At 32.4% G+C, this 23,361-nt stretch overlaps 1 protein-coding gene across 4 annotated transcripts in view; it reads right to left on the reverse strand.

The window, feature by feature from the left end:
- AKT3 (AKT serine/threonine kinase 3) overlaps positions 1-23,361 on the reverse strand; it is a 410,275-nt gene that overhangs the window by 77,828 nt on the left and 309,086 nt on the right. For all 4 annotated transcript variants that reach the window (XM_074262535.1, XM_074262536.1, XM_074262534.1 and 1 more), the window contains one exon: positions 5,744-5,866. In XM_074262535.1, the coding sequence (XP_074118636.1) occupies positions 5,744-5,866 (123 nt within the window). The remainder of the gene's footprint in view (positions 1-5,743; positions 5,867-23,361) is intronic.

Genomic DNA, 23,361 nt, shown 5'->3' on the forward strand with positions numbered 1-23,361 from the left:
AAAGACACAAGTAAGAACAAGAGATCTCAGCAGTAGACTGGATATGGGAAATGAATGCAAGGCATAGAGGAAAACATCTAGTCCTATCTGTAACTGAATAGGAATATCCTTTACAATGTCCTTTATAACATATTCAATGATGGAGGACACACTGCCTCTTGAGGTAGCTCATTCTGGTTTTTTGACATGACTAATTGCTAGAGAATTTTATGCCTATTGTGACTGTCTATACCAGTCTTAACAGGCAGGCTCATGATTGTAAGAGGTAAAATTGTAAGAAGCTATATTAAACTATCATCATAATTTAAGGGGTTATTATTTATTCTTCATGTTTTCTTTGAGAAGCTATGAGGAAGGAATCTTTGACTTTTAGGGCTTTAATAAGCCCTAACAAGCAATAATAATGGATGTTATCAGTAGTTATGGTGGATTTTATGATTCAGATTAAATACTAAGTCATGAGGTAGTTATTCTTAGGTAATTTTCTTGCCTGTTCCTCCTCTCTCCAAAACTATCATATCAGATTGGAGCAAAGAAGCTATTTATTTATACCTTTGTGCTTTTACTAATAGAAAAATTCTATCACTGATCTATTTAAGCACCTTATTAAAAAACTGACCAATATATCTCACCCCCCAAAGATTTTTATAATCCATATTATATTCCTATATTATATCCTATATAATTATATATAATTATATCTCCAACTATCCTATATTATATATAGTTATAATCATATTAAATTCAAAAAAAGTATTGGTATCTCTGGAATTCTGATTAATAGCTGTCACTTGAAGCTAATAGTATATAGTTTGGGAAGATTATTAAAACCACATCAATAAATGGTTTCTCAGAGAGCCCTCTCTTCATTTTAGCAGCAAAATATCTAGTAGAAGGCAGAAATTTATGAAAGCAAATATAAGACAAACAATTGTAGTGCCTGACTTCTTAACCACAAGTACTACAAAGTCTTTCAGAGAGGATAAAAGTCCCAAAACTGTTACAATTAGGAAAGAGTCCCACAGAAGAAACCATGCTCTGAGCCTCAGCTTTGGGGATCCAGATATAGATACTTATATTCCTAGGACTTCAAAATCTTTTCGGCAATTAACAAAGGTCTAAATTATAGGCGTAACCTAACCACGTATGGTTAGACCATGTATGACTATTCAAGTAATGTTAAGAGCTACAAAGAAACTTAGAAACATCTTGGGATAAGCAATGGCCATGACCCAAAAGATTAGAAAATTAACAAAAACTTTAGTGAAGTTTTACATCAGTTACTTTTCTATAATTTCTTCCTCCCCCTCCTCCCCCGAGGCTGGGGTTAAGTGACTTGCCCAGGGTCACACAGCTAGGAAGTGTTAAGTGTCTGAGACCAGATTTGAACCCCTGGTCCTTCTGAATTCAAGGCTGGTGCTCTATTCAGTGCGCCACCTAGCTGCCCCTATAATTTCTTATAAAAATAAATTCTAGTCTTCTGATAAAGCTATCTTATTTATGAAAATGCTATTGTTAAGATTATATTTTCTATATATTATTCAGTTATTCATAATGAAATCAATACATGTAGATAAAGTTTAAGCAAAAATAGGCTTTTTATTAACTTTTAAAAATGATTTATGGTAAAAATACTAAATGACAAAAATAAATTTGCTTTGTAATTACATATATATATGATTTCAATGAATAAATTAGCATACTAACTTCTTAGCCACTGTACATTGCAGTCTATATCAGGATTCTTTATCCATTTTCATTCATTTTCCTTTTATATCACTGTGTTTGATGTGGATTATTCTGCTTTTTAAAATTTATAATTATCTCAAAACAGTGTTTCCAGATTTCTATACATTTCCCAAACTTTTGTTATTAACTACATTTCTGTATTTGGTCACATTAATGTTCCACAATGTATTTAATAATTTCCTTATTTGTGAACATTTAGGTTTCTTCAAGTTATTTCTTTTTTGGTAACTACAAATTATGCCATTAGACACTTTCAGGGTCTATATTTGCAACATTGAATCTTGGGTCAAAATGTATAGTTATTGTTTCTTTCTAATTGTCAGATTGCTCTCCAGAATGATTCTACACATTTGTAATTTTACAAGAAAGTGAATGAATATACCATTTGCTCAAACTAGACCAACATTTAATTCCACTGCTTTTAATTATTTTTGCAATTTAAAGCTATTAATTTGTAACTTAAAGTTGAACATCTTTTCAAGTGATTATTATTCAAAAAAGCCCTTTTCATTTTCCTTCCATGTCATCTCTCCATGTTTATTGTATTCTTACATCCTTTTAAAATCCTTAAAATCTATTCTGGCTACAATTCAGTAAGGTATATGGTTTAAGCTGTAGGTTTAAATCCATTCCCTGCCAAATTGCTAACCAGTTTTCTCAAATAACTTTATTAAATAATGAATCCCTTCTATATTTTTCAAACACTGATACTTTGTATATATCTGGATGTGTATATTACGGATTTTCATTTACTACTTAATATATTTTTGTATGGTGAGCTATAATAGATTTATTTCATTTTGCTATGGAAAAATTAAAGTAAAAAAAAATACCTTGTGATGCAAATGGATAAGCCCCCACCATGGTCCTTGAAAGGTTAAGTAACTTGCTTATATAACTAAAGATAACAAAACTGCCCAGTTTCAGGGCAAGTCTCCCTGGAGACAAGACTTGAACCTAGATTTTTCTTATCTAAAGCTATACCTATTACCAGGTTCATTTATGATGATATCAAACTATTAGTTATAACTTTTTCCTTAAGAAGTTGAGGTCTATTGTTATGACAACTTTTTATTCCCTATTTATATGTGTGAAGCATTCCAATTTACTACTGTAAAAATAAGATTTCAATGAATTCTCTGTGAGGATGAACCCTTAGTGATCAAGAAATGTGAACTGGCCACTGTGTTTTAGAAAATTCAACTGTTCGTTTAGTTCTATATCTTCAATGGCAAGTGGAGAACAACAAAAAGTGATTAAGTGATAGATATGAAATGAACAGCTTTTGTTGTTGTTCAGTCATGTCTAAAACTTTGTGACCTCATTTATAATTTTCTTGGCAAAGATACTGGAGTGATTTTCCATTTCCTTCTCTAGATTATCTAATTTTACAGACAAAGAAACTAAGGCACACAAATTTAAGTGATTTGGCCAGGGTCACACAGCCATTAAATGTCTGAGGCTGGATTTGAATGCAGGTCTCCCTGACTCTAAGCCCCAGAACTCTTCTCCACTCTAATTATGCTGCACCTGAGTTTGAATCCTGGCCCCACTACCAGGAGGGTCACAATCTCTTTGGGTCAGTTTCCTTAGCTGTACTAAATGGTATTTGAGTCTATTTTAGCTTAAATCTAGGATCCATGTAATTAGTTGGAATGGTGTGTTATGAGTATAAATATGTATGTATGTATGTATGTGTAAATATGTATGTGTGTGTGCATGTAAATGTATGTATGATATGTATATATTTACATACATACAAACACATTTATTTTGTGCTTTTCGGGGAAGCTAGGTGGCATTGTGGATAGAGTACCAGCCCTGAAATCAGGAGGAACTGAGTTCAAATCTGGCCTAGATTCTTAACACTTTCTAGTTTCGTGACCCTGGGCAAGTCACTTAACCCCAACTGCCTCAGCAAAAATAAATAAATAAAATAAATCAATAAATTGTGCCCTTTAAAAAGTAGACTTACCTATAAAATAAAGTCTAAAGTAATATAATCAAAAGAACATAGATACAAGTTAAGTGTTCCCCAAGACCCTATTTCTTTTTGTCACTTGGTGGTCTCAGTGGATTTAAGAATCATTTCTATGTGGATAATTCTTAAGCTAATATATCACAAAGTCAGAGAATTTGAGAAATTCAGTGGCTACCTAATCTAGCCCATATACAATAAGTAGAAATCAAATGTCTTCCTAGAAATTCATGTTGAAGGAGGAATTTACCATTTTAATGGCAAATTGTTCCATTTTTAGACAGTTTTAATAAGAAATTTTTCCTGATGTCAAAGACTAAATTCGTCTCTTTACAACTTCTTTCCATTTCTTGTTTCTGACATCCAAGGTCAAAAGGAACAAATTTTGGACAAAGCTAGTGTATTGCCTTAAATCTCCTCTCCTTCAGGCTCAAGATCACTAGTAGTTCCTTCAACCAATTGTTATATGACATAGGTTTAAGGTCACTTAAAGTAATGTAGTGGAAAATATAGAGTATACAGTTTAGAAACCCTTCCTAACTTTTCCTTTCCTCTTCTCTTCCCTTTTCCTTTACAAGTTTGACCATCATACCATTTCTGCCCTTGTCCACATCATTAATAAAAATTTTAAACATTACACTACTGAGCAAAGATATTCCACTACAGACTTTCTGCCATGTTGACTTTAAATCATTAATGATATACTATGAGTTTGATCATTTGACCAATGCTGAATGCAACTTACTATATTACTATCTGATTCACATCTCTCCATTTTCTCTCTAGTTATATGAGAAACTTTCTTAAAAACTTTGACAAAATAAACTAAATCATAGAATTCTACATGAACTCTTTCACCATCTTCTACAGTGCTCTGATGCAACTACTCATTCTTTAATCACGAGGAATATAGTTCTTTCCTAAAAATAATAGCCTATCATTATTTTTTGAAATACCATTGCAAATGCTTCTATTTATTTTTGTAAATAAATATCTTGTACTACTGTTGTCTGTACTAGCTATCTCTCCCAAGTGTTGCCATCCAGAAATTAAAGGTGAATGATATGGGTACAACCCAAAAAATCCAAAAAGCTGAAATAATTAAATTAGTAGAGAAATATTGGCACAGGATAAAGAATGAAATGATGGGAGATTTTTTACATGTAACTACATAGACATATTATATAAAATAAGAATTCTTAAAAAGTCATTTGTGACTGATACTTTTGTGAATCAAATACATCATAATAAAATAAAAAACTGGGGTGCTTTTTAATTGAAAAGAATTATTTGCTATTTCATATTTAGCAAAAATTAGCACTGGCTCATTTATTCATTTTTATAGACCTTGATTTTCACATGCTAGTTTGTTTACAGTATAGTACAATATATGTTTTTAAATCAGTAAGGGCTGGAACATAAAGGTGTTGGGAGTATAACTTTAACATATTCTGAAAGTATTTTAACAAAGATCCTCAAATGCTTCTGAAGGAACAAATCAACAGCAACTATATAATACTATTAGTATCTAGATGTTTTTAAAATGTTAGAACTTTTTAAAAAATCAAATGAAACTAAAATTAAGATCATATCCTATTTAAAAATCATAATTTACTATAAATGTTTCTTTGTAAGTATAGGATTTCATATGAAATCCTCAAATAGAAATAATTATCTTAGGAGCTTTACCAATCTATGGAATCTACTTAATTTTTAAGTAAATGCATAGTATTATTCTTAAGGATAAGCATTTATTTAAAAAAAAATTAAACTTTTTTCTATTGATCATATAGTTAAGAGACATTTATTTGCACATCAAATACTCAGAAATACAGAAGCTGCCTTCATACTAGTAAATAAAACTGTTTTCTATGCTGTGAAGCAAATTCTACAAGCAGTTTTTTTTCTCAAAACCAAATCTGCTTTTTTTCAAAACTGTGTAACTTTGTAATTACTTTGTGCTTGTCCCCATAGTCTCTGAAAAAAACAAAATTTGATTACTTTTTTTTTTTTTACCTTGAGATCACGGTACACAATCTTTCCGGAATGTAGATAGTCCAAAGCGGAGACAATTTCTGCACCATAGAAGCGTGTGCGGTCCTCAGAGAACACCCGCTCTCTCGACAAATGGAAAAACAGCTGCAGGGTAAACAGCAGGGACAGGATTGTAATAATTACTGATTTAGTGGGGGAAATTAACACAAACATAAAACACCTCTCATCACCATATTGTGATGATAGATAGTGTACTCTCAGTGGACACTCAGCACTCTTAGACAGCAGCTGGCTTATCTTTTCCAGGTTTCCAAGGGGAGACTGCGAGCTGTTAAATCAGCGTTTTAATCAATATACCAATCTTGTTTAAGGCATTCTGTTTGCTACCCATTTAACCTTCAGTTACCAGAGGAAAAAAGTTTATATTGTCATCCTGTATCTCTTCTTATTTTGTCTCTCACCATTTTCTTATTAGAATGAGATATTGAATCATATTATTAAAATAACTGAACGTAAATAGGGTTATATGATTTTCAGTTGATTACTTTTCTACTAACCAGGAAAAAGGTTGACATTCATCTGGACACTGCTTAAAAAATTAACTAGAAAAATCAAAAAGTTCATAATGGTATCAGTAAATAGCTCCTCAATGACCTACTCATTATTATACAAGAAAATAAACTCCCCTAGATTGTGATTTCTCAACTTCATTTTAGTGATCTACAAAATAGCTATGCAGAGCAAATTCTTTGCTATTCCTTTTTATTTGGTATTCAATGTTTATTATTCTCATTTTGAAAATGTACTACTTAAATTATCCATTCCTTAAAAACAAATAATTGGCTAATATTTTTAAATTATAAAACCATTATAAAAGTTTGCTTTAAAACTAGCCCACTTCTAATACATATCAATTAAAAACATAAAAGCTTTTTCAGAGTCAAAGATGATTTAAATTTATTCAGTATGACAATGGCAGATTTATTTTTAAGTACTTGTTTTATAGATAAGCAAGTTGTTCACTGATTTGCATTAGAATTCATCCATTTGCTTCTGAATATAGACATGACATTAAACTATACCAAAAAATGAAAAATTCTGCTAATCCAGATGTTCTCAGTTATTTGAAGATTTGGTGTCAGATAAAAAATATTATGGCAATATGGTTCAATTTGATTTAATTCAAATAAGCAAGGGTTTATTATGTGTGAGGCACTAAAGGAAATGCAAAACCAAGTTAGCTATAGTCCTTGCCTTCAGAGAGCTTATAAACTTTTTTCTTCTCTTTTCACTAGATTATTTGATTTTATATATACATAATGAATGAATAAAGTCCATTTTCACATTTTGTATCGGCAGGAATTAAAAGGAGGCAAAGATAGCATCATGATATAATTTTAGGAAAACCAGGCTAGCATCATTTACTCAAAAAAACTGCCTCATTCATTAAAATAGTCATTCTTTTATATTTTAAAATATTGGAGGTGAGTGGGAGGGATGGGGAAGATGGTCTTTAAGAGTTCTATATACATTGATAAAAATAATCCAGAATCAGTAAAATAACTTCAATCTGTTCTGTTTGAAACCTCACTTAAATTGCTTACCTTTGTATTTATGATCCTAGACAATCTACCTTGAATTTGTCTTTCATCTATTCATTCAACAACCATTTATAAATGCATGCCACTATATGCAAAGTAGTATTAGAGGAGGTAAAGAAATTACCTCTGTCCCCTTTATACCTTTATTTGTCTTTCCTTTTCTATACAAACTTTCAATTCTAATTAGACTGCTCTACTTACTATACATAGTATATGTCTTGTATATTAATTTCTCCCTGATATACTGCTGTTTTTTTATTCCCTCCACAAAAAATGTCCAAACACCCTCTTCTCTGTCAATTGAATACTTTCATTCTCAGTTTAAGTACCAACTTTTTCAATTAATAACACTTGCTCTTCTCCTGATTGTATATACTTTGCCTACACCACTCATTCAACATTTATTATTTACTCCCTGAGTTAGCTGGGGTTTTGTATATTTTGGTCTTTTTATCCATCATTTTACCTACAATATATACATATATAATTTATCCCCCAAAAAATTATGTGACAAAAGTACAATGGGCCTGCCATTAAAGGACTATGTCTGAATGTCACTACTCCCATTTACTGTCTCTAAGTCTCTGGTAGTCTGAGGTTTTTTCCTAGCACAAATAAAAATGTGCAAAGCATTTTACTCCTTTTTATTCCTTGATAAAACACATGAATTAATGATCTAGATGGCTAACTGAATTGATCACTCATCAATAATGTTAAGATTCCTAAGAGGAAACACTGTGAGCAACCTCAGCACAGAAAGACTTGTTGCAAATCAAGAGCACTTATACCACTTTGCCATTGTGCACCAATTTTCCTGAATCCATTAAGCAAAACGTTTTGTCTTCTTATTGCTTCTACAGCCAACATTAGGCATCAAAAAATTGGACCTTGAAATCATCTTCTCACCCAGTAGTCAATGTCTCATGGTTGAAACCAGTTTTAATTGATCTCGACACTGATTGGTATTAGATGAATTTTTTTATTTTTGGTTCTTTTAACTAATGAAGTTTCATGAGATGCTGGCATGTTGCCAGCCTTGGTGGGCACAGCAAAAGAAAAATGAAAAAAGGAGAGATTTCAATCAACTTTTATTGCCTTTTTGAGAATCATCTCATCTCTCTAGGATTCAGTATCCTTACCTATAAAATGAGGGATGATTAATATCTGTTGTATATTATATAGTCTCATAGTAGCAATAGGATCAATTCAACAAATATTCTATAACTGACTACAACACACAAGGTACTCTGCATGGCTCTGGGATAAGTAAAATAATGGATGTTAACGTCCATATAAGAATAGTTATTGTCATTAATCAGTATTGAATAAATATGTCTAAGGTGAGTGCTACATAAATACATTATGGAAAAAATTATTTTATAGTTAGCAAGCATTTATATCTGGAAAACAGAAGTGGTTCCTTTCCAAACTCAAGAGGAAATATGTAAGATATGTCAGATCCTGTGTGCAATATCTGCTACAGAAATAATTAAAAGTAAATTTCCAAGACAATCAAGAAAGTTGGAAAGAAGTTTTAAAACAATTTCCCTGAAGTAACAAATTGGGAAAATATTTTTAAAAACAAAGGTTCTGACAAAGGTCTCATTTCCAAAATATATAGAGAACTGACCCAAATTTATAAGAAACCGAACCATTCTCCAATTGATAAATGGTCAAAGGATATGAACAGACAATTCTCAGAGGAAGAAATTGAAACTATATCCACTCACATGAAAGAGTGTTCCAAATCACTACTGATCAGAGAAATGCAAATTAAGACCACTCTGAGATACCACTACACACCTGTCAGATTGGCTAAGATGACAGGAACAAATAATGACAAATGTTGGAGGGGATGTGGGGAAACTGGGACACTAATACATTGCTGGTGGAGTTGTGAAAGAATCCAGCCATTCTGGAGAGCAATCTGGAATTATGCCCAAAAAGTTATCAAACTGTGCATACCCTTTGACCCAGCAGCGCTACTACTGGGATTATATCCCAAAGAAATACTAAAGAGCGGAAAGAGACATATATGTGCCAAAATGTTTGTGGCAGCTCTTTTTGTTGTAGCTAGAAACTGGAGGATGAATGGATGTCCATCAGTTGGAGAATGGTTGGGTAAATTGTGGTATATGAAGGTTATGGAATATTATTGCTCGGTAAGAAATGACCAGCAGGAGGAATATAGAGAGGCCTGGAGAGACTTAAATCAACTGATGCTGAGTGAAATGAGCAGAACCAGAAGATCACTGTACACTTCAACAACAATGCTGTATGAGGATGTATTCTGATGGAAGTGGAAATCTTCAACATAAAGAAGATCCAACTCACTTCCAGTTGATCAATGATGGACAGAGGTAGCTGCACCCAGAGAAGAAACACTGGGAGGGGAATGAAAATTGTTAGCACTAATATCTGTCTGCCCAGGTTGCATGTACCTTCGGATTCTAATGTTTATTGTGCAACAAGAAAGTGATATTCGCACACATGTATTGTACCTAGACTATATTGTAACACATGTAAAATGTATGGTATTGCCTGTCGTCGGGGGGAGGGAATAGAGGGAGGGGGGGTAAATTGGAAAAATGAATACAAGGGATAATATTATAAAATATATATATATATATATAAAAAAAAAAAAAAAAAAAACAATTTCCCTGATAAAAAAGAGCAAAAGGAAAAAAGTAGTTTTCATATGGAAAGAAGCTGTCTGATTGAAGAAAAAAACATATTCTGTGCTCTTATTGCTGCTAACAGTGGAAGGTAGGAAAAGGATAGATTAAAAAACTTGAATGAATTATGCCCTTCCTTTATAGTTTCACAGGACAGAAAGATGAAGTCAATGACAAAGAAAAAAAAGTTATCTGAAATGACTTGATGCTGAGCTTCTGAAGAACTCTGAAAATCTTGCTAAGCCCTTTAACAGTTTTTTACTTACAAACAAGAATTAAAAAACAAAAAATACATTCAGTGTTCAAGATCATAGAGAAAACCAAGTTTAAATTAAAAATCAAAGATTTGTAACAATATGATTGTATTTGTTGAAAGTTTTCTTTATTTGTGCATCCTATTTAAATGTCTGTGCTGTTTTGTGTTCAATTATTTTAATAGTTTTATTGTTAGTGTTTTTGAAGTTTAAGATAATTTTGAAAGTAAGCTGAAATAATTTTCAGATGACAAAATTAAAGTGCTCTATAATTATATGAAAAATGTTCTAAATCAATATTGATTAGAGAAATGCAAATGTATCACCTAACACCTCGCAAATTGGCTAAGATGACAGGAAAAAAGAATGATAAATGTTGGAGGGGATGTAGAAAAACTGGGACACTGATGCATTGTTGGTAGAGTTGTGAAATGATCCAACCATTCTAGAGAGCAATTTGGAACTATGCCTAAAGGGCCATAAAACTATGCAAATCATTTGACCCAGCAGTGCTATTAGTGGGTCTCTATTCCAAGGAAATCATAAAGCGGGGGGGGGGGGGGGGGGGAAGACCTATATGTGCAAAAAATGTTTGTAGCAGCTCTTTTTGTGATAGCAAAGATTTGGAAAAGGAGTGGATACCCATCAATGAGGGAATGGTTGAATAATTTGTGGTACATGAAGGTAATGAAATATTGTTCTATTAAAATTATGAACAAGCTGATTATAGAAAGATTTGAAAAGAATTACATGAAATGATGCTGAGTGAAACAAGCAGAACCAGGAATATATTGTACACAATAACAGCAACAGAATATGCAATGATCAACTATGAAAGACTTGGTTCTTCTCAGTGATCCAAAGCAATCCCAATAGACTTGACAGAAAATGCCATCTGCATCAAGAAAAAGATCTAAGGAGACTGAATGTAAATCAACATATGCCATGTTCACTTCTTTTTTTTTTTTAATAAATCTCTCCCATGATTTTTCCCTTTTGCTGATTTTTCTCTCCTAACATGATTCATAAAGCAATGTGTGTTAAAAATAAACTTACTACAATAAAAAAATAAGTTGAAATAGAGCATAGGATAAGTTTTTGGGGGCAGAGGGAACCACTGATTTGTAGATGATGAATTGTAGTTATGGTAAGGTCAAAATGACTGGAGGGGTGCTGGTAGTGGAAATATGAAAAGTGAGTCTCCCTTTCTCACTCATGCTAGAAGTCAAGCAGCCCCTCACAGAGTAGATTCCAATGATGACCTGAATGAAAGCTTTAACCTATTGTTTTTCTTACCAAAGGATATTCAGCCCCAGCTTAGACAGACTTTGGAGTCTTTGATCTCACCATATTAGTGCCACAGCTTAGAATGGATCAGTCCTATTGCAGCTAAGATATCTCAAACTCAATTTACCAGCTTTAACCTCCCAAAGTTGTAAGGATTACAGGTATACTCTACCATATTTGTCTGGTATCAAATGACTTTTACTAATCCACAAATAGTCAATGATAGAGGGAGATTCTTTTCCACATACTATGTTATAAATGTAAAAATCATGAATGCAACTAAATAACTAAAAGCATACAAATAATTTGAAAAATCCACTTAAACTGGATAATTTGAAAGTAATTAAGCAAGATTGAAAAGTATATATTAAACATTTATTTAACAAATACTAGGTTATGAAGCAATACTTAGGAGTGGCTAGAAAACTATAGATCTAAACAATTGATTTACTTTTTCAATGCCCTAGCCAACTCTCTAAGAATGTTTAAACTATACAGAGTTGCTACGAAAATGAATTTTATATCCAAATACTACTTTAAGCATAAGTATAGGCTTAATTTCATATAATATATATACATATATGTGTGTGTGTGTGTTACATGTTAAAAGGAATTCACAAAGAATCCAGCCATTCTGGAGAGCAATTTGGAACTATGCCCAAAAAGTTATCAAACTGTGCATACCCTTTGACCCAGCATTGCTGTTATTGGGATTATATCCCAAAGAAATACTAAAGAGCGGAAAGGGACCTGTATGTGCCAAGATGTTTGTGGCAGCTCTTTTTGTTGTAGCTAGAAACTGGAAGTTGAATGGATGCCCATCAATTGGAGAATGGTTGGGTAAATTATGGTATATGAAGATTATGGAATACTATTACTCTACTGTAAGAAATGACCAGCAGGAGGAATACAGAGAGGTTTGGAGAGACTTACATCAACTGATGCTGAGTGAAATGAGCAGAACCAGAAGATCACTGTACACTTCAATACTGTATGAGGATGTATTCTGATGGAAGTGGAAATCTTCAACATAAAGAAGAGCCAACTCACTTCCAGTTGATCAATGATGGACAGAAACAACTACACCCAGAAAAGGAACACTGGGAAGTGAATATAAATTGTTAGCACTACTGTCTATCTACCCAGGTTACTTATACCTTCAGAAGCTAATACTTAATGTGCAACAAGAAAATGGTATTTACACACATATATTGTATCTAGGTTATATTGTAACACATGTAAAATGTATGGGATTACCTGTCATCGGGGGGAGGGAGTGGATAATTTGGAAAAATGAATACAGGGGATAATATTATAAAAAAAATTAAAAAAAAGGAATTCACAAATGTTTCTCTATAATAAAAATTAAGGTAGAAGTTTTGATTTTTTTGAATATTCCTCTTTATTATATTATTATCCTTTATTTACAAGATACATGCATAGATAAATTTTCAGCATTGACAATTGCAAAACCTCTTGTTCCAACTTTTCCCCTCTTTCCCTCCACCCCTTTCCCCAGATGGCAGGTTGACCAACACATGTTAAATATGTAAAGTATAAGTTAAATGTTTACATGTCCAGTCATTTTGCAGTACAAAAAGAATCAGACTTTGAAATAGTGTACAATTAGCCTGTGAAGGAAATCAAAAATGCAGGCGGATAAAAATAGAGGGATTGGGAATTCTATGTAGTGGTTCATAGTCATCTCGCAGAGTTCTTTCCCTGGGTCTAGCTGATTCAGTTCATTACTGCTTTACTGGAACTGATTTGGTTCATCTCATTTTGAAGATGGCCACGTCCATCAGAATTGATCATCATACAGTACTGTTGCTGAAGTATATAATGTAAAAGTTTTGATTTTAAAATGTTTGTATTTGGCCATTCCCCAATCGATAAATTATCAAAAACTATGATTTATGCCCAAAGGGCTACCCTAACAATACACTACAAGGCTGGTATCCCAAAAGAAGTTGAAGAAAAAAGAAAAGAAAAGGATCTACATATACAAAAACGTTTATAGCTGCTCATTTTTCAGGACAAAGAATCAGAAATTGAGGGCATATCCATCAATTGGAAAATGGCTGACTAAACTGTGGTAAGTGACTATGATGAAATAATATCGGTCTATAAGAAATGATGACCAGGACACTCTCAGAAAACCTTAAAGTCCTCCAAGAAATCATGCAAAATGAAATTTACTACATACAAAGTAGTAGCAATGTTGTGGGATGATCAGCTATAAATGACTTTGCTATTCTCAGCAATACAAAAATCCACAACCACTCTGAAGGACTTATAATTAAAAATCCTATCTCTACCCAGAGAAGAAACTGATTTTGTCTGAATATAGATTGAATCATACTCTTTTTTTGTTTAATTTTATTTTTCTTGAGAGTTTTTTTGGAGGAAGGATTTTTTCTACAACAGAACTTTTATAGAAATGTTTTGCATAATTTCATATGTGCCTTCTCAGTGGCAGAGGACAATAAGGTTGGAGGAGGAAATAAAAGAGAATCTGGAACTCAGGTTTTTTTTTAAGTAAAAAAAATTGTTTTACATATAATTGGGAAAAATAAAATAAACTAAAATGAAAAATCTTAATAAAATATCTATATTGGAATCAACACAGACCTGATGCCCTATAATATATGCAGTTATGTAGTTCAAATGAAAAAATGAGGTCACCTAGGATTTTCCCTTTAGAATTTTCAAGTTTGGGGGTAGTTGCCACCTAGTTGGGTGGCAAAGTGGATAGAGGACTATCCCTGAAGTCAGGAGGACCTAAGTTCAAATCTAGCATCAGATATTTAACACTTCCTAGCTATGTGACCCTGGGCACTTAACCCAATTGCCTCAGCAAAAAAAAAAAAAAAAAAAAAAAAAGACTAAAAAGAATTTTCAAGTTTGAGCAAAATTTTAAATGGATTATGCTTGCCTTAGTGTCCTAAACTATAAAATCGGGATAATAATAGTACCTACTTTAGAAGGTTATTGTGAGGATAAAATGAGATATTCATAAAAAAAACAAGTAGCAGAGTGCCTGGCAATAGTAAGTAATCATTAATAATAAAAATTAGAATTCCTTCCTTTTCCATTCTTCAGGTATTGTTTGTTCTGAACTAAACTTAATAAGCTATTGTTGTACTTCAGTCTGTTCAGTCATGTCCAACTCTTTTGTGCAAATATATGGTGAGCAAACTACTGTTTTTGCACATCTGTTTATTTGACCATAAATCAGAATGTTTACTGTGACAATAAATTGCTGTATTTAGAATAGTAATCCTGGTTCTTTTTAAGACTAGTACAATGCAGTACATTTTACAGCTAATGTATATTTGCATTTCCCCAAATTCAGAACTATTAAAAATTCTAGTCTAAATTGATTTTCTTTCTGTAAATCTTTAGTAATAACTTAATAGTCACTATCCAGAGAATTGTACAATATGTTTAAGACAAGTCTCATTAATTTCAATGATTAGATTCATTATCATAATATTGATTGAGCTAGGATGTTGAATATCCTAAAGACAACTAATTAATTAAGCAATAAGGAATAACAGTCTGTACAATAACGCTGATTAACACACCCTGGGGCCAATAGAAAGACCCAAGGTGAAGCGGATAGCTCTAATTGAACCTAAGATAGAATGAATAAACATGCCTGTCCCATGTAGTTTCAATATTATTACTTATTCAACATAGTAAAAATTAAAATTATTATTTTATGACTAATAAAAGTATTCTTACAGTTTTAGAATAACCTAATGCAACAATTCTCTGGCTAATTTCAGGAAATATGTTTTATTATCCATTCATATTCTGACATACATTATGCAAAACAAAAATCAGTATGCAAAAAAACCACACTACCTTATCTAACTTTAAACTTTATAAAGCACAATTTCAGTGAGGAATTTAGTAGGAAGAATATTGCTTTTCGAGTTCAAAACTTAGCTTTTTTTTTTTTTTTTTTACTGCTTAATAGTCAATTTAACCCTGAATAAGTGTTTGACTTTTCTTGGCCACAATTTTGGGAAAAATGAATGGCAGGATTAAATGACCTGTAAGGTAATTTATATCTATGAAGCTCTGAGTTTCTCATCCTAATAAGAAAGACAGATATTACTGAACTGCTTGGGAATTAAAACTGCTTTGAGATTTAAAGCAGGCCCTTAGGGAAGAGTCCTAGATCATATCTGAGTTCCTGAGCTTACAATTGGAGGTTTGATAAATAGTAGTTTCAAACTATAGGTTATAATTCTTGAGCCCTACCTCTACTATTCTTTCTCAAACCATGAAAATGCTCCAAGGCAGTAAAAAGAGATACTATATCCCAAATATCTCATTGACAATCATATCACCTTTATTTATTTTATGACCTTTGTCAGTTTTTTTCCTTTTTTCTTTTTTTAATGATGAAGGGTGGAAGACAGGAAAGGGGTAATATTAATGCATAAAAAATTAAATGCAATGTGATATATTATAAATAAGTTCTATCATTTTAAATTATGAAAAAATTTATTGATTTTAAATTGGAAGAATTTTAAAACATACATAGCAAAGCAGTTATAACAGGCTCTTTGTAGCTTAAAAATACTTTTTTCATTATATAATAATGCAAGATCATTTCCTCAAACAAATGGGGAAAAAATATAAAGAGGGAAAATGTTATTGTTTTAAAAAATAAGTAATACAAAATAGACTGTTTTCTGTATTTTTATTCACAAATCTTCAACATTTTTAATAAATATTTTAATTACCAAAAAGCAAAATGAAAATAATTCCTATGACATCTTTAATAATGACCTTGGATAAGTCAAATAGTGTCTCAGGCAACTATAAATTGTATAGAAGGAGGTTTCTTTATTGGGGATCAAAAGACTAGATTCTTTTTTTTTTTTAAACACAGAACTAAATACATAAATATGGCTATTTAGTGCTAAATTTAATGATTATTACAATTTTAAAATTAATGTAAAAATGTCAACAAATAATGGGCACACAAAAGACAACACTATAGTAAGTTGAAAGAAGTAAACTGAAAAAGGGGAAAAACTAAAATCACCTCACATTTTTATATAAAATGTGCGTTTGATTATTATTTGAGTCCAATAAAATACATTCAACAAAAATGTAGAAACCTGTAATATTCTCTTTAAAAGTAAATTTCTCTGGGAGCAGGTTTCTTGGGGAGTTTCTGGAGGCAGCCTTAGTTTCAGTTCAGTTCAATAATTATCTCAAATGCAACCAAGAGTTAAAGATCCTTTATTTTCTCTTTCAAAGTCTTTTCTCCTTCCTTGGGCCAGGTTAGCTTTCTTAGAGGCCTATCTCTCTCCTTCGTTCCCCAGAGCTCTTGCTGCTAGTCCTTTGTCACTGCCAGCTTCAGCCTCTCGTCCTCCCAATGTCTCCATCCAGCATAACGGTGGAAGTGGGAATGAATCTGATTTCTCCTCGGAGAGTTAGGCTTGTGAGTTTCTGTGTCTGGCCCTGAGAGCTTCCTGTTTATAGTTCTGTCTGAGTTGTGAATCTCCTCAACTTGTGAATCTCCTCAACTGAATCCTGGCTCTGAATGTCCCTAAATTCCCAGGCAGCATAAAGGTGGAAGTTGAAATGAAACTGACTCAGCTTCCGAGAGAGTGGGCTTATGGGAGCTCCTCCTTACATATGCTCTCTTAAAGGTGTGAGCTCTAATAAGTACTAAGTACATAAGCATTGTCTCTATCAATTCCAGTGACTTAGCACCTTGTTTCAAGCCCATAACAGAAACCAAAATAAATTTTATCTTATAAAAGGTGACAAATTTTTCTGTAAGATTAATTTGCTGCAAAGCTCTGGTAATGGTGTTGATAATCTATTAAGTTTAAGCTTAAGGTTAGAATGATATAAATATTAGAAAATCTGGAAATTCTAGAAGACAATTTTCTACTTCCTCTTCTGGGTTGAAAATGGACTCTTTAAATTAAAGCATACATACACATGGCATTAAATTATGAATGACAGTGAGTTGCAAAAGCTATCCCTTGTGCCTAATGAACTTATGAATTTCAATGACTTTCCAATTAAAAAACAATTCATTCCATATCTGTATACTTCCAAAGCAGATACAAATCTTTATATGGATTTTTTATCAAAATGTCTTATTCAATAGTTTGGCTATATTAATTACCATTTTTCCAGGTAAGATAGAATAAGCAAAAATAATGACAGTAGAATATTTTACTTGCTTAATTTTACCTTTTCCAAATTTAGTCAAACTTTTTTTCCCAAACCATATTCATTGATAGATGCCAACAGATGCTAATAAAACAAAACTGCATTTCTGAATCCCTAAATTAAAGCATTGTTTTATATTGCTTTTTATTTTGCTAAATGTATATCACCATGCTAAAATTTCTGGGCATTAATTCCATCCAGTATTAATTCAAGTTGAATTTCAGAAAATGTAAGATAATGAATATTTCATTTTGTAAGATAGTCATACTTTAAGGGCCTTTTTTTTTTTTTTAACTTAATGACAGACTCTGAAGAATATATTACAGTTGATTCGCTGTTTTCAGAATCCTTTTGGCTTAAACAATAAAATTCTGACCAGACTCCTAAAATATTGTTAATAATTACAGTAACCATAGCATAGAGTTATATGCTATAAAAACTCTTGATAATGGATATAACATATGAATTGAGTAGAAAGTTTAAAATGATAACAATAGACAAGAAATGGATTTTAATTTAAAAATCACTCAAATCTCACCTTCATTAAGTTACTAAGTAAGTAGAAGTAGAGCTCTGACTACTAGCACTTCTGTCTTACAAAAAGTTAAAGTTCTTTCAAGACAAATTGCCAGCCAACTAATGAAAAATGTGAAGAAAAATAAGAGGATCTTAAGAGGGAAATGAAACTAAAAATCATGTCAAAAGATGAAAATTTTTCTATGTGAGTTAATAATGAACCTATAGAGATAAAATGTACACAAAAATAATAATAAACTTCAAGAAGCATTTTGAATGTATTCCACAAAATGGAAATAGCAATATGACTAATTCATCATATCCATTCACTCATTTGAAAAACATTTTAAGCACTTACTATAGATTAAGCACTGTGCTATGTGTAAGGGATAAAAACACAAAATTAGAAAAGTCTCTTCCCTCACAAAATATTTTGTTTTGAGTGGAAAATGTACACAGAGAAGCAAATACAAAATATATATCAATCTCATCAAAAACATTTGGTGGTATGGGAAAAAGAGATCACAAAAGGCATTTTATAGGATGGGATATCAGAGCTTGAAATTAGGTAGAATAATGAATTTATGAGGTGAAGTAAGTGTGAAAAGAGTCTGTTCAAAGGCACAAAGGTAGAAGAAAGAATACCATGAATAAGGACTAATAGATATGCCAATTTGGCTGGAATGTAGCGGATAATAGAGAGAACTAAGTAATAATAAACATGGAAATGTAGGGCCAAGTCAGATTGTTACACTCACTAAATGTAAGGGACAAAGGAGTTTGTACTTGATCTGATAAGGAACAGGGCTTTTGGAACTTGGAATGATATGAGCAGAATAATCAGATAGCTGTTTGGGTGGGGTATAGACTAATAAGGGGAAAGGCTAGAAGTAGGAAAACCAATTAATAAGCAATTTCAATAAATTGGATCAATTAACTGAATTCCAGCTTTTCCTTTTACAATATTTATCCTCATGTAAGGCTCTTTTTTTTTTTTTTTGGTTTCAATTTCATTTGCAAAATGAGGGAGTTGGACTCAATGATTGTTAAAGTCCTTTCCCCATAACTAAACTTATAATCCTATGATTCTCTCTCAAATAAGCAAATGAATCTGCACAATCCTTCTATACACACTCATTATGTGAGATTCTTGTCCATGTTCTTCCCAAAGTTAACTACAACTTCTTAAGGAATCTCACTATCACTTTAAGTATAATCTTTAATCAAATGACTCAGAAATCTTGACTTTCATTCCTGATCTGTTTCCCAAGATCATATATGCATCTTCAACTCAAGATATCCATACCATCTATCATTTTGCTTTTTTAGACCTATCTGATACTACTACATTCCATATACTCTAGCTAAAATAAATAGCTCACTGTCCTCAATGTATGGCTGGATATTATAGACTCATCATCTTTAAAACCCATCCTTACAATTAGTCTTTCTGCCTCTACTCTCTTCCTATTCAGTTTATCTTATTTATAATGCCAGATTAAAAGCATATCCCTGATTGTGCTAGCCTTGGTATCAAAAGCCCCTTTTTTTTCTCTCTATTGCTTATATGATAAAGTCCACACTCCTTTCCCTAACATTCAAGGTCCTCACTTGATGTGTCTTACAGTTAAGCTACCAAACTATTTCTCTGCTCAAATATGTATATATGTGTGTGTATGTGTTTGTGAGTGTGAATATAAGTACCTTCCATCATTGCAGTTAGAATACTAATACTATAGGTGCAAAATATTGTATAATGTTGAACTTATTTGATGTATTAGTTTTACTTAATTGAAGTTTCTCTTTTTTATTTCTTGTTACAAGGAATAACTTATCAGAGGGAGATGAGTAGAAATATATAAGGAAAGAAGAATTGTAAAAAATAAAAGATTTAAATAATTAAAAAAAAACACCTTGAGATAGTCTAGGTAAAAAATTGATCAAAGTGGCAAAGTGGATGACAAAAGGTGATAGTTTTGTTAACAGAACTAGGTAGATTCTGGGGAGAAATATAAATTCCTTTATTAACATGTTGAATAGAGGGTATAGATGAAGATATCTAGCAAACAGCTGGTAAAGTAGAACTGAAGTCTGAGAAAGAAGCATAAGCTGGATATATATAAATTTAAAAGACTTCCATATAGAGATGATGTGTGAACTGAGATGATTACAAAGGGCAATCACTAAGTGTAGAAAGACAAAAGAGAAACTGGCTTAGTGTAGACCATTGCAGGATGACTGCTTAGTGACAAGTAAGATCATTTAGCAAAGGAGAATCATAATGAATTGTCAGAAAGGAAGGAGAGAACCATGTCATAGAAAATTGGAAGAAAGGTAGTCCAAGTAATTGGGATGGTTGATAATGTAAAAAAGATGTAAAGATGTCAAGTAAATTGGGAACTGAGAAAAGGTTTTTGGATTGGGCATCTAAGAAGTCATTGGCAAACTTTGGAAGGAGTAGTTCAGTTAAATGCCAGGAATTAAAAAGTGAATAGTAGAAGAAATGACTCTTGGAATTTGACTCTGTAAGAAGAGAAATGTATAACACTTGTGGATCTTCTCTCTCTGCCAAAGGATTGTAATATCTTTCAAACCATAATTTTGCACCATTCCCTTTTGATTTTTTTATTCTTTGCATTTTCTATTTACCTTATAGAGATTGTGTATGTTGTTTCCTGGGGATAGCTTACTTCTTTCTGCAAAAGATGATGTTCATCTTTACATGTTCTATATGCTCTGTTTACATCACATGCATCACAATTATAACACAATGATATTCAATTATATTTATATACCACAGTTAGTCTTACATATACTAAGTAATACTTTTTATATTATTTATTTCTGATTATGTAGCTATAATTATATTTTCTATTGACATTTCTGTATTCATTGTGTACACTATTTTAATGAAGGTATCACAGTAAATAAAAACGTTGGTTTTGGAATAAGTAAGACTTGAATTGGAATCTTGCCTCAGACACTGGTTGTACAACCATAAGCAAAACACTTAACTTCTAGACCTTGGCATCCTCTTCTATAAAACTGAGACAACTGATTATTGTGAGGATCAAACAAAAAAACCAAATTTTTTTTCCTTATTTGCAAATATTAAAGTGCTATGTAAATGTTAATCGTTATTGACTTTTTAAAAATCCTAAATGCTAGGTTTTACCTTTACCTCCTTTACATTTTATTGTTCTAATTTTTCCAGGTTCTTTGGTATCTTGATTTGTTACCCAATGTAGTAGCTATTTCTCCTGGCTTTGTGAAAACTGCAAATTTTCTAAAAAATCTGATTATGTCTTTATGCAATCACAGATTAAAATAATAAGTAACACAGGGTCAAACACTTTGATATTTTGGAACAATTGATTTGAAGAATGTGGCATAAAATTCTATTGGGAGACTAATGAGGAAGGATGAAAGAATAAAATTCTAAAGACACAAAGGGAAAGAAATTCCAATAAGAAGTAAAAAATCCCAAAAGTGGACATGAGAGAGATTTTTTTTGTTTTTGTTTTTGTTTTTATTTTTTAAAGAAGTCATCATAAATATAAACTCAATAATAGATTTTAAGAATATCTTTAAAGTAGACCATCCAAAAAGAGTAGCAGAAAAAATACAGTGGAGCTCTCCCACACAACTATTTCACAAAGATCTAGAAAAAAATACCATAACTGAGTCCCAATAAAGAAATCTAAGAAGAAAATTATAGTACTTTTTTAGTCCAGGTCAGCATAGGGAAACAAACAGGCCAAAAGACACTGGGAAAAGGATCAAGCTAAGCAAGTTGAGCCAAGTATTAAAAGGGCCACATATGAGCACTAGGAGAAGTGATTCATAGAGATGGCCTGACTTTGTACAAGAATAATTAGACACCAGTTGGTGGCTCTATCACTCACTGGCAGTTTTCCTTAATGATCTCTTGAAAAATGTTACCTAGGTTCCTTTTTTTTTTTTTTTTTTTTTTTTTTTTTGTCATTGCCTTTAGGTAGACCAATAATTTTAAAGTTGTCTCTCCTGCATATATTTTCTATGTCAGACGTTTTTCTATGAGGCATTTTACATTTTCTTCCATTTTTTCATTCTTTTTAGCTTATTTGACCAATTCTTGATATCTCATAGAGTCATTAGCTTCCATTTGCCCAGTTGTCTAAATGTGTGGTTTTCTTCAGTTATCTTTTGTACCTCTTTTTTCATTTGGTTAATTCTACTTTTGAAGGTGTTGTTTTCTTCAGTGTTTCCCCCCCCTCCATTTGGCCAATTGTATTTTTTAAGGAATTGTTTTCTTCAGTGAATTATTGTCCTTCCTTTTCCAGGCTATTGACTCTTTTTTGCATACCTCTTATTCCTTTTCCCAATTTTTCTTCTGCCTCTTTTATTTGCCTTTTAAAATCTTTTATGAGTACTTCCAAGAAGCCTCTTTGAACTTGAGACCAATTCATATCATCTTTTGAGATTTCCTATGTGGGTATTTTGTTCTCTTCTGAGTTGGTGTTTTGGTCTTCTCTGTCACCACAGTAGCTTTCTGTGGTTTAGATCCTTGTCTGTTTCTTGCTCATTTTCTTTCTCTCTTCTCTTCTCCCCATTTTGTGACTTTTAGGGTCAAGCTTTGCTCCTGTAGCAAAGGGGGCCTTGTTCCAAACTTTATGTTCAGCTCTAAGCCATAACTTTAAGCACAGGGGCCCCTTGAGTTTGGTGTCTTACTCACAGCAGAGGGTAGCCCTACCTGCACTCTCCAGGCAACACCCTGGTTCCCATGGTTGGCAGTTTTCTTTCTGTGCTGTAACTGGGGGCTTCCCCACTTCTCTGCTCTACTATTGAACCAGGCCTGAGGGTCTCAGTTGTTGATTTGCTGTAAGATATTCTCACTGGCTTTCGCAGACACCATCTGAGCTGAGCTGAACACCCCTAGATCCCAGTGAGACTGACCTTTCTTGAAGTCCTTCCAATCAATATTGAGCTGGAGAATAGTTTCATTCCATCAGACTGTTCAGAGGCTTTTTCATGTGCTTTACAAGGGAAACATTGAAAGGTGGAGTAGCTTTTTGACTTTACTCTGCCATCTTGGCTCTGCCCCCAGAACGAAG

Source organism: Sminthopsis crassicaudata, chromosome 4 (assembly GCF_048593235.1).
Source record: "Sminthopsis crassicaudata isolate SCR6 chromosome 4, ASM4859323v1, whole genome shotgun sequence".
Taxonomy (NCBI): Eukaryota; Metazoa; Chordata; class Mammalia; order Dasyuromorphia; family Dasyuridae; genus Sminthopsis; species Sminthopsis crassicaudata.